The 12,630-nt window shown below is 38.3% G+C and overlaps 1 protein-coding gene across 1 annotated transcript in view; it reads left to right on the forward strand.

Moving 5' to 3' along the window:
• The window catches only part of carm1 (coactivator-associated arginine methyltransferase 1), a 71,811-nt gene extending 59,691 nt beyond the window's left edge, over positions 1-12,120 (forward strand). The window contains exons 15-17 of the mRNA XM_048617819.1: positions 1,473-1,550; positions 6,573-6,641; positions 10,902-12,120. Of these exons, the coding sequence (XP_048473776.1) occupies positions 1,473-1,550; positions 6,573-6,641; positions 10,902-11,044 (290 nt within the window). The 3' untranslated portion in view covers positions 11,045-12,120. The remainder of the gene's footprint in view (positions 1-1,472; positions 1,551-6,572; positions 6,642-10,901) is intronic.
• The last annotated feature ends 510 nt before the right edge of the window (positions 12,121-12,630 follow it).

Genomic DNA, 12,630 nt, shown 5'->3' on the forward strand with positions numbered 1-12,630 from the left:
GTCGTTCGTTCGTTCTTTCTTTCGGTCGTTCGTTCGTTCTTTCTTTCTTTCTTTCTTTCTTTCGTCTGTGCTATGTGTTTGTATTTTGTTTCACGGAATGTAGAAATCACTGGTGAGGCCAGCATTTGTTGCTCATCCCTAATCACTGTTGAGAAGGTGGTTGTGAGTCACTTTACTGAACTGTTGCAGTCTGTGGTGTAGATGAACCAATAGTTCTATTAGGAAGGGAGCTCCAAGATTTTGGCCCAATGACAGAGACGAAACAGAGATACAGTTCCAAGTCAGGATAGTCTTTGACTTGGAGGATAACTCGCAGGTAGCGTTGCTCCAATGCATCTGCTGCCTTTGTCTTTCAAGGCATCTATTGTGATAAATAGATGTCTAAGGTGGTGGGATCTCGTTCTGCTTAGTGCTACGTTCGCTGTCTGCTACTGTAGACTCTAAGAACTTGGCCATTTTCCATGAATTCACCTTCCTGATAATGTTCCACCATGTTATAATGTGTAAATGTAAGTTTTTGGCTGACATTTTGGGATTTGCTTTTCTATCCCACTGAGTTATTGCTTGACCTTTCTTCAGATTTTACAAAGCTTGCTGCCCAACACAATCCTCTGGTCTGGTAACTGAATAATTTTATTTGTTCCTTACAATTAAACTTATATTTTTAATGCTTGGTCTTCCACCAGACTTTTCTCTCAAAATAACAATGAGGTTAATGGCACTGTATTTCTCATCTGCCTCCTGTCTCTCAGAGTTCTTTGGTAGTATAGAACTTGGGTTTTGCTCAAAAAAAGGCATTTTTTATCGAAGCTCTTTGTCCTGCACTTTGATATTCTTGTGAAATATTATAATATGAAGGAAAACAGCATTGTATTGTTTGAGAAAAATGGCTGGTACCTGATTTGAAGTTGAATTCATTCAATCACTTACTCAATTTTTAGTTTATTTCTTGATCCTTCAGTTTGACTAACTTAGAGAGATACTTGTTCACTCAAGTCCCAGATGTGCTCTGTATCTCACTGCACCCTTAGCAGCACTCACTTCCAAAACGTTTTTGTTTGCAAAAATGTAAATTGTTTGAGCTGAGGGACAAGTAGCTGTCATTGGATTCCCTATTACAGCAAAGTTTTGCCCATTGATATTTGAGACTGCAGTAGTGTCTAGCTTAGAAGTCAGCATTTAAAGAGTTATTGCTCCTATAGTCATTCTGTCGATAGACTATGTTTCAAATGGAGGATGCATTCCAGTAGAGGGAAAATTTAGTTAGTGCTTTACTTTTAGCAAAGTGCATTCAGTGTCCTAGACCACCCGTTTTTGAAGTAATAGCACATTCTCCTGGAATAGTGAGATGCTGCTGGTTCCATGTCCTGAGTTCGTAGCTATATAATACTGAAATTTTGTAATCTGTACTAAATTCCACACTGGTGGGCAACAATATAATGTATGGTACTCTGCTTTTTTACTTTTCTAAGGAGTCCCAACGGCATATGATCTGAGCAGTGTAATTGCCGGTGGATCTGCAGTCAGCCACAACAATCTGATTCCATTAGGTAGGTAGAGAATAACTTCCTGTTCAGCAGTTGAGGGTCATAGGATTTTTCACAGTTGCATGGGAACATTTAACAGTCAAATTTTAGTTGTTCAAACTCCAAACCAGATTAACTTTAACGTAGCCCTCCTCTGCCAACTTGGCTTCCCAGCCATAGGAACCTCAGCTTTTAAATGGCACTCACCTGTGTTATGACTTAAGAACTTGTATTTGTCCATGGCAACATTTTTTAATAGCTTACAAATTAATGCAACAAAATTAGTCTTCAGGATCTCCATTGCTGGGTGAGAGCTCAGTCCACAGTCTTCAACTCTGTGTGTGTTTTTAGTGATTGACAGAAATGTAAACGCAGTTCTGTGTGACAATAGCACCAATTGTAAATTGGTTTGCACTGGGAAGAGAGCCATTGTGTCAGTCATTGGAGCAGAATTCCACTTTATCGATCTTAATATCTTGCACTCTGGAGTACAGTGGGTTATACTTTGGTTTGGAGTTTGTCTTTTGTCGGTTGTGTGATCATCTGCCAGGAGGCTTTTAACTACTTGAATAATTTTTGATTTGCATACATTAAAACTCCAGATTTATCATTGGATCATGCTCACACTTGTACCAGTCTTTTGCAGTGTATATGTAGAACCAGCTTGAATTGTATCCTCTTAACAGATTACTGTTATTTGTACTGTAAACATAAAATAATTCCACCACTTCGCCATGGCCAGAGTGTTCAGGACTGTTGTCCAGCTAAGACTCCCACGTTCCCCTCACTAGAGAATGCTGACTTGACACCTTTTGTATGGGAATATTGGAAGTGGTCAAGTACTTTCTCTCAAGATTTGGGATGATGCGATACAAACAAAGCATCATACCTGAGCCAATAGGCTTTCAGTAGGCATGGGACCAGGTCACCTAACTTCTGACCTCAAATAGGAGACCCAGTTCAGCAAAGGTCATTCTATTCTGTGATTAAAAAGAAACCACCCAGCAGCAATTCTGCCATGTCCTGTTAAAACAAAATTAAGGAGATTCTTGAAAGATCAATTTCAAGTGTTCTGCTGATTTTAAGTCTCTAAGCAGACATGATCCAACCTGGTCCCAACCTTTTATTACAGGAAAGTTTGCAGTCTCTGTCCAGTGACTCCTCTTGACAATCAGCTTATAAGGGGAGAGCATAAGATATGGATAATCTACAGGGTGTTTGTTAAAGTTCCACAGGGCTTCACGTTTTTAATAACTTTTTGATATATAACAGCAAACTAAATGGCATATTTAAAGTATAACCCTAAAACATTTCTTACTGTTAATATTATGATGGAGTTCAAAGCTACTAACCATAATGTACAGTACATCTTTTTCTTCAGTTGTCACCATTTTTCATTTTCATTATCTGTAAGAAACTGAAAAGGCATGAACAGTATATAACAAGACTCTTTTTAATTCTATATGCTGTTTACAGATTGCTTCTATTATTTGCATATTCCAAGTTATTAAAGATTTTTTGAAGTTGTATATGGGCTTTATAAATACCCTTTATAAATATGAAAGACTTTCAGGTCTTTCCAGATGTGTTTATTTTACACTGAAGCCTGTGGCTTTATTGGAAATAAAGATTTCCTAATACATAGAATCCTCCACATCAATGCCTATTGACGTGTACCGATTTGCAATATTTGAATGATTCATTTTTGTGCAGTGAGCTCATCGAATAGATATAACTTTTTGCATCCTGGGTCCTTTAAACATTTTAGATAATTAATTTATGGGAAAATCACCCAGGTGCCAAATTGAGGACTATACAAATAAAGCAAATAATCATAGTTTACAATTGTCTAATATTAAAATTAGAATAAAAACAGAAGGATTGCCTGATTAAATCTTTCAGTATACAAGAAAATTACAGTACATTGCAAAATGCTGGTCTCCTTCATTTACAAAAAACATTTTAGATTCCAATACAATATGCAGAGTCTACAGTTCACCTGTTATTTGAATTCATTATTTCTCAATCATTTACATACTGTTTACAGGTTTTATAAACTAGGAGATTGGGCTATTTTGTAGTCTATTCCTTCTAGATTTTATTTACAGAATAGTGTAATTTCTTGTCTTAGTCTCACACTTTTCATGTGATGGTGGTAATGGGAGCTGGGATTCAAGAGTCTTCTAGCAAAACTGAGAATCTGCTTTTCTGCCTTTTTAGCTAGGAAGCACGCGTTCAGTCCTAATGGTATTTCTGGAACACAGACTTGGCTCCAGGCAGTGATCTATGTTTTATTTCAGTTCAGCATAGTTTTAAATCTACAAAAATTTGGAGTGCTTCATTATTTTGTTTAAATCTTACCCAGAGGAAAGGAGAGAAGCTAAACCCCAGTGCAATACAGGTGAAATATCTTGGTGTGTGTCATGCTGATCAAAACAAGAAACAGGCAGATGGTTTATTGGGTTTGTGTATTGCCTTCTAACTCCATATCAGAGTACAGTTAAAGGTAACCCACTACAACAGGTATAATTGTAGTCACTGATGTGGGATACTTATTTAGCATTATTATGTAGAATTAACAATTCATCTGGCCATTCATCCTGACTAGCTTCTGCTCTGCACCAAATTCTTCCCAGTGTAGTTATTTCGTCTCACCCTATCAAAATATCCTTCCATATCTTTCTGTTTTACATCTTTCTCTTTAAGTGCGTCTTTGTTGTCATCAACCATTGTATGTGGTAGCAAGTTTGTCATTCTCATCACATAGCAGTTTCTCCTTTAATACTTTATTTGATTATTTAGTGACTATCTTGTAGTTTGTACTTCCCTGTATATCTAACTGACAAACTGTGTTCCATAGTTTTGAAGGCCTCCGAGGAAAGAGCCTCCGCATGTATGGCCTTTTTCAGTAGTTGTATTCTCTTTGCATGGGTATCCTCTTGTAAATGAATAAATTTTGGTAAATCTTTCTCTGTCATATTGTTTTATTGATCACTAGCTTAATTTCCTGCGACAGACCTACCCTGATCTGTCTTGATAATACAGTCAGTTGTTGATCATGAATTTATGTGCTACCAACCTTTGTATAGTCTGATGGTCTAATTTGCTTGATGTGTAAGCTATTGCTGTCTTTTTCTGCTCCGTAGTCTTGGTTGGGTTCTGTGCCATGATCTCCATCCATATGTCTTCAACATGAGAGTTTGGGAAGAATTTTTGTTTTATTCTTCCATCTAGCACTGACCAGATAGTCTTTCCAAATAATCTGGTTAAAATTCTTATCTCTGTAACAAACTGATGAACACACAACAAAGCAGCCCAGGTTTGAGTTGACAGCATTGTTGTGGATCAGCAGCAAATTAATACTTGACCAGTAAGCTATTGCAAGCTCCCAGGTGTTTTGATAGGGCTCTGGTTTATTATCAAACCAAAAAAAACGCTATTTTTGAGAGTAAGATTTTTTGTTCTGGGAGTATATATGACATGAAGCAAGTTTTTATTTTGTTTGAACTTGTAAAGATTGAAACCTATACGTCACATTCTAACACTACTGGTTATAGGGTCAGTGCAAGTCTCCTCTGTAGGATCACTGTAACCTCAGTTTGCACTTAAGGTTAACATAACCCCAGTTACTGTTTTGAAAAGGCCCTCTTTTTTTCTGTGTTTGAAAATAACATTATTCTCAGTACCTTACCTCCACATAGTTGTAGATAGGTAATAGCATAGTTGCTATGATGTCCTGTGCACATGCTAATTATGTCACTGTCTCCAGTTGTCAATGAATGAACAAATTTTACCACCATGGTATTGTCTGTATTCACAAATTCTGTTTTCAGTAACCATTTAATGTGTGTTGTAACCAATCTGACTTTTTTCTTTTCTTCTTTCTTTTGTTACTTTCTGTTTATGATGACTAGCTACTAACCTCGAGGCTGATTTTTGTTTTTTTTTTAAATAAATAATTTGGTGTAGGTTTATGTCTTCTACCCTTTCTACCCACTTTTTCCCACACCCCATCCAAGATTTGTCTGGCAGAGGTTAGATTGCATTTAATCAGTGGCTGAGCATTTCATTTGTAAATGCTATGGAAAGAAGAATTGTGATATCCCATTGTCTAATTCATATGTTGGTGGTGAAGTGCAGGGATGTCAGCTGAATTGACCACTGCTTCAACCAAAATATCCCACGGCAAAATTTGTGGTTTCTTTTGCCTTCTAAAGGGAATAAGTAATAGGCTGTCACAGTTACTGTCTATGGATAACTGTTGTCTGGTTTGAGTTGAGTTAGTTGATTTCAGTTGAAATCACAACACCATAGTTGACCCTGAGAGTCCTTTGGCTTGGAGACATCAGCAAAAGTTTTTTTTGTTTTTTTTTTAAACTGCACCCCTCCCAACTCCCTAGCCAATAATTTACTGCCTAGGCTTTGATGAATGAAGAGCACTTGGTTCCATTCCTGGCAGGGACTTGGCCATTATTAAATTATAACCAGAAATAATTGCCTTTTTTTTTAAGCAAGTGGAGAGGTGGAAGTTTTGCTTTGTAATTTGGACGTGAGAATCAAGCTGTGGTTTATTACATTCTTGGACTGTGCTGAATTTTCAACAATCTGAACCCTTTTCTCCGCTCCCCCCGCCCTACACACAATACTTGAAAATTGCAATTGATTTCTGCTGGAATGACTTTAAATAGACTGGGATATATTATAATACAGATGTACCTTCTACTACTCTGAAACTGAGATTCAACCTAGTTTTCAACCCTGAAGTTCCTCGTTCAGATTACCTCCAGTCAAATTCGAGATTTCAGTCCTCTCAGTAGATAGAAATCCTGGTCTAAACATAACTCTTATTGATGAATTAGGCATGTTAACAATCTGTTATACTGATTTGATTGCTGTGGGCATTCTAGAGAACACAGCACTGGCACCAAGCATTGTTGAACTTTAGTGATGCATTAATGAGGAATGAGCTTTATGCTTTTGTATGGTGCTTTTCCCTCCCTTTGTTGTATTTTACTGGAAGGTTTCTCTCTCCTCCTCTCTTCACAGCCAACACTGGGATAGTGAATCACACTCACTCAAGACTGGGATCCATTATGAGCACAGGATTTATACAGGGTAAAGACATGGCCCTGACCCTCTCTGAGGCTTGACCGGTCGAATGAAACTTGCCAATGGAAACGCAACTGCTTGGCTCCAGGCACCCATAGCAACCTGTTGCCAATCCAGTTCCTTCTAGGAGTGGCAGACTGCACCCAGGAACTGATAATGTAATAAAGGGTTGGCTGGCCTGCTTGATGAGATGCACTTCACACAGGGAGAACTGAACTTTCTGTTGAATGAATGGTTAAATGCATTGACTGAGCACAGTGCAAGCTGTGGCATGAGTTTAACTGTACACTCTATCAGCTTCAAGTTTTGGTGTCCATTTGAATTATTGGAACACTACAAATATTATACTATATTTCTTTTTCCTTTCTCAGTGCCGCCTATTTCTAATAGTTCAATGGTTGAACTATATTAATTGAGAAATTGAAGGTAGCAATCTGGAATGCTTGTACAGCTGTACACTGCTGGGGAGGGAGGTCTCCAGACCAGTGTTCATGTTGACGTAATCTTCTCATGTTCTCAATGCTGTTTTTGTTATGCCCTGATGTGTGGGTGTTTACTGAAGCTTGTCTGGCAACAAGCTGGTGTTTGCTGTTAATCTGTACAACCATGCAGTGAAGCAGACATTGGAAGATCAACTATTTAGTGGAACCCTAAGTGTTCCTCTTTCCATTCAGACTCCTAGAGCTTGAGCAACAACACTGAAGCCTGAGAGTTTGTTCTAATTGCTTGGGGGTTGTTGCATTGTCCCCTTTACTCAAAGCAGTTGGTGAGTTTTTTTTTTTTGAAGTTTTCATTTCATTTTATCATAAAACCTATACATCAGAGAGACACAGCAGGTTTGTCAGTCCCTGAAAAGAAGATGGGTCAATTTGGTATTTCTGGTGCAGATCATTCATCAGACCAAGATGTTAACTCATCCTTTTTTGTTGAGGTTGATGGCACTCTATGTTTCAGAGTTTTACTTTTGTCTTTCTACCTCTAAAACGTTTCAATTGATCTCCCTGTGCAAGTGTGTATCTCGTTCTCCTCTGATACAGATCAGTTGTCCAGTGTTCCAGCTATCATTCCAACTCTCCCAGGGGATCCTCCAAATTGCAGATGCTATAATGTATTTTCTTTCAATTGGTTGATACTTTCTTTAATAATATGCCAATTCTGTTACCATTCAATGGACTAGTGTGTTTCGTTATTTCTGTTAAATATTTGTTTACAAATAATCATTTCACTAAAATGAACACAGTTGAGTCTTTTCTCTGTTTTGGATCCGCCTGGAAGGGGAAGAATGGCCTTGAGTTGGAACCCAGGCTGTAAGGCTAGCTGTTTATGATGTTGATGGGATTGTTTTGTTCTCCGCATGGTTCATCATCTTCCAGACTCCCTTCCCTGTAGGAATTCCCTTGGCAGCAGGCTGCTACAGGTGCCTGGAGTCGGATTTCTGTCAGTAAGGTTCATAGCATGCTGGTAACTATAAAAGTGTTGATTTAAAGGCCCTGTGTCTTCCTATAGCTCATGGTAGGTATATGCGTCGCTTTTGAAAGGCTTTGGGCTTCCAGCAGCGACAAGAAATAGTGAATGGATGTGTCCAAAAGACATGATCCTCTGAGTGACTTTCTATTATGGATGTATTTTTAAAATAATTGAAAATATGACACCACAGGGTCTTTAATGCACACTCTTTTTTTTTTGGCTTAGAAAAGTCATCTTTGTTGGTGGGGAGAAAAGCACTGCAGAAAATCAAATGAGGTGTAGCCTTTCTTGTCATTTTATTATCAGGGCCGTACCATTCTTGCCAAACAAGGTTGGAGTGGGTAGGGGGCTTCCTTTTAAAAATCAAAAACAAACTTGACTATCAAAGATATCTTGTGTTTGCTCCCCTCAAAAGAAACCAAATACAAATCAAATGCTGGAAGATTTGTCTTTTGAAGCTGCCAAATGACATTAGATTATGTGTGTAAGAGACATACTTTTCACTCCTCCTCTTCCCTAGTTGAAATGTTGGGACCACTTTGCAGTTTTTGTTTGTTCTCTCCACCATAACTTTACTGAACAGGAATTGGTTAGGATGACCTACTAAACTGTACCATGCAGTTATCCTGTAGGCCACTTGAGATTTTTTTTTTTTTTTTTTGAAAGCTGAGTTCTGCATTTTGATAGGTGTGAACAAATAGAAACTATTAAGTTGTATGATACAGAACCGAATCAGAGGACTGAAATTTTCTCCTTCTCTGCCGTCACCACTAGCAAAACTTAGTACAGGCACATTGTGTGTATGTATGTTCATGCAACTTCAGTGCAACTGGATGCACCAGCAAAACAAATTGAGATATAATAGCCTTTTTGCGCTTTTCAGGGATTTCAGTAGCATTGTCAGAAAAAAATTATTTTTAAATTTGTCTTATGAAGCTCGTTTAACATAAATGGCTGCAGTATTTTGATTTAAAAAAAAACCTGGTGATTAATATACACCAGCTCTCTCTCTATGACCCCAGCATAGGCTGCATTGTGGTTTGACTTTTTCAAAAAAGAGAACCTTCTTTAACTGTGTTAGACACTCAGTTAAGCCCTTTGGTCCTCTAAAGTTTATTTTTTGTCTACCTTGAATCATCTCAGAGATAAACTTTGGGACAATTTCTGTTTCATACATTTAATTAGGATTAAAAGATTTAATTTAACCCAAATGGAAGAAAATCATTTTGTGAACTTGGTCAGAGATGCTATCTTGCCTTAACCCTTTTGAATCTGCATGATTACTTTTGCACTATAGCACAATCCAGGAGAACTATGAATTCTAAAACATATTGTGAAATACTTGTACCGATTTTTGATCAATGCTGTACATAGCATGTCCCTTCATTTACAACAGAAATACTCCTTACAAAGGCTCCTGGGTGAAAAAGTGGAGAGTTTAGAAATAGATTTTATTTTTCTTGTCTCCTGGGTTTCTGAAACTTTGCTCAAACTCTGGACTTTGCACAGGATAAATATTCAAGGAATACCCGAGTGGATAGGAAGTATTGTTTGATCTGTTGATATCTAATTGCATCTGTCATCTCATAAGCCAAACCCTGCCTTAAGTTAAATTGAACTTGTCAAGATCCTTGCCAACTGAATAACCACCTTCAACATTACAAATCTTGAACTTCAGTTTTTTTAAACTTAATGAGCATTCCCACTTTCTGTCTCGTAGTCTTTCATTGGCCTGTTACAGTTGTCATAGATCTAAATGTTGCTATTTCCTATGACTAATGTGCTCAAAAACCCTTTTTTAAAAAGAAAAATTGAATGTGTTTTGTGAATTTCTCAAATGTTTAGGGTTTTGCTTAATGAAAGGAGAAATACTAGACTTTGGAGTTAGAGAGGGCTAATGAGTAAGTTTCCTGCTCCTAGTCGCTGTTAAGTGGACCTCCTCCCTCCCCAGCCCATCCCCACAAATTATTTGGAAATGAGTGCCAATAAGAATAGAATTGGCTCACTATTGGGGCTTCCTTCTCCCCTTCTACGTGCACCGTGGTTAAATAGCCTGTAAACACACTGTCTCAGCCTGCATGTCAAAAATGAGTGCTTGGACAAGGAAACACAGGGCAGCTAATTCCTGTGGAATCAAACCTTAGCCAAAGGCAGCTGTTCAGGAGAAGAGAAAAGAGAATTGGCAACAAGATATTTTTCAAAAAAAGTTTTTAGATTTATGCCATCGGTCCTTCATATTGTTAATGTCTAAACTTGGCTTTATGCTACTGAGGGATTTAAGAGTGCTCAGTGGGTAGGATCAAATTCATATGCCAGATATCAACTAATAGCATAGCACCATCTGGTTTTAAGATTTTAGATTTATCTGAAGGGGTTAGTGTAAAGAAATGTGTATAACTGGCCCCTTTTCTCCATCTGCTCCCCTGAATGGCCGCATTTTCTAACTTTGCTTCTTCTCTGGTTGCTTTTTCAGTGCTGCGTATAAAGGTTTGAATGGGATAACCTGTTTAGTTGAGTTGCTTGTTGACCCATCTATGTGCCCACCCAAAGTGAGTGGGTAGCAAGCAGCAGACAGTGCTGTAGAGAAACACCAGCTTGGGAATCCAGCAGCTCTACTGCTTGAGCATCCAGCTAACTTTCTGAAACTCGGGAGCATATGTGAGAGGATTTGATTTGAAATTTGGGTTTGGGCGTTAGTACAAGGAAGGTTTGAGTGGCCATTTATAATGTAAAGATTTTTTTTAACCTGTGTAATTGTATTGATGACTGTCTTTTTTTTTTTCTGTTCTGTTTTGTTAGGGTCTTCAAGCGGTGGACAGGGTGGAGTGATTGCCAGTAGCAGCTACTATCCAATCAACAGTCAGTTTACCATGGGCGGCGCTGCCATCTCCATGGCTTCTCCAATGTCCATAAGCACCAACACAATGCACTATGGGAGCTAAGAGTTCATGATACTGCCTCCGACTTTTTGAACTGACACTTTTGAAAGGATTAAAAACCAAATCCAGATTCAGTTCCCTCCAAAAAAACCCAATCTCTATGAATTGTCCAAATTCATTGTCCATGGATTTAGTTCAGCTTGAGGGTGGGGTGGGGTGGGGGGTGGCGGGTGTGTATGCGTGTGTGCGTGCGTGCGCGCGTCTGTTTTGTTTTTGCCATTGGGAACGACAACATACAAATTATTTGATACCAGACTTGTAAAGTTTTATATAACAAAAAGGGAGGGGGAAAATAAATGCTGTTTTGGTCCTGCGATTAGACTCCATAGTTCATAAATTTTCTCATCAGTTTGTCGGAGTGCTGCAAGTAACTACTAACATATCTTTTAATACAGACGTGTCCAGTGTGTTGGGAGCAGATGGCTGATAGGAGTTATCCATTACCTGGTTTATCTCTTGTCTTTTCGTCCTCTGATATCCCTAGCCCCCTCACCTAACGTGCCAACCCCTATCTGATCTCTTGAAGATCTTGGGTTAATGGACACTGTTAATTGAAAGTTTCAAAAGTGACAAATATCAGCTATAAACGTAATAAATATTATAAATGTTTTTGATAAGTAAGACATTTTTTCATTTAAGGATTTTTTTTAAGTTACTTTTAAGTACGGATAGACTGCATGCAAAATGTTTTTCCCCAACTCCTTTGAAACCTTCAGTGATTGAAAAGCTTCCAGGTTCATCTCATGGAGAAAGTGTTTCTCAGGGCTGGAATGAACTGAGTAGCTGTAGGAAAGGAGCAGGTATCTGAACATTTTGAGTTGTTTTTTGGCACCTGTCTGACTTGCTTTTGTGTGCCTTTTATTTTCATTTTGGCCATTTTGCAGCATCTCCACAAAGCCAGAAGCACGACCCTGTTTGAACTGGTGCTGTTTTCGGAGTAGCTGAAAATTGCACTGCTGATCTGTTTCTTGACAATGCCAAGAGCAACCATGTGCAGGCCAGCTCTTGATCCAAACCAACATATTATTGCTTTTTGCTTGATGACTCTTGCATTAAAGAGTGAACAACTAACAGTCTTACATCATTTGTCTTTCTGTATCCAATGGTTTGATTTCTCAGTTCTACCTATATGCTGTCGTTTTTGTTGTGATTTGAGCTTTGAGTTGAAACTGCAATGGCAGCAGATTGAGCAACCTGCACTACCTGTGCTAGTGCTGCTGTTGGAATGGCAGGCAGCATACACATAATAAAAACGGGTTGGATTACTTTAGTGCAAACGTATGTGTATATTGGATATCACCTCCATATACAAAAAGGAATGCTGCAGATTTGGTGGTAAATGTATTCTCTAGCAGTTGGGACATCATGGTTAGGGTATGAGATCTCGTACTTCACACTCCAGATAACTTAATTTATATTTGCCCACACCCTTCTGTGATTAACTTCCAAATCTGTAGATTGAAGGTAATGAAAATTTCACTTTTCTATCAGCTCTTACAGGGAACGAGGCTGTTTTTCCAGCATTTTCTGATTTGTTACAAGTTACAATGTCTGTATATTTCTATTGAAATAGTTGTATTATTCCTGGC

The sequence above is a fragment of the Rhincodon typus genome, chromosome 38 (genome assembly GCF_021869965.1).
Source record: "Rhincodon typus isolate 14 chromosome 38, sRhiTyp1.1, whole genome shotgun sequence".
NCBI classification, from domain to species: Eukaryota; Metazoa; Chordata; class Chondrichthyes; order Orectolobiformes; family Rhincodontidae; genus Rhincodon; species Rhincodon typus.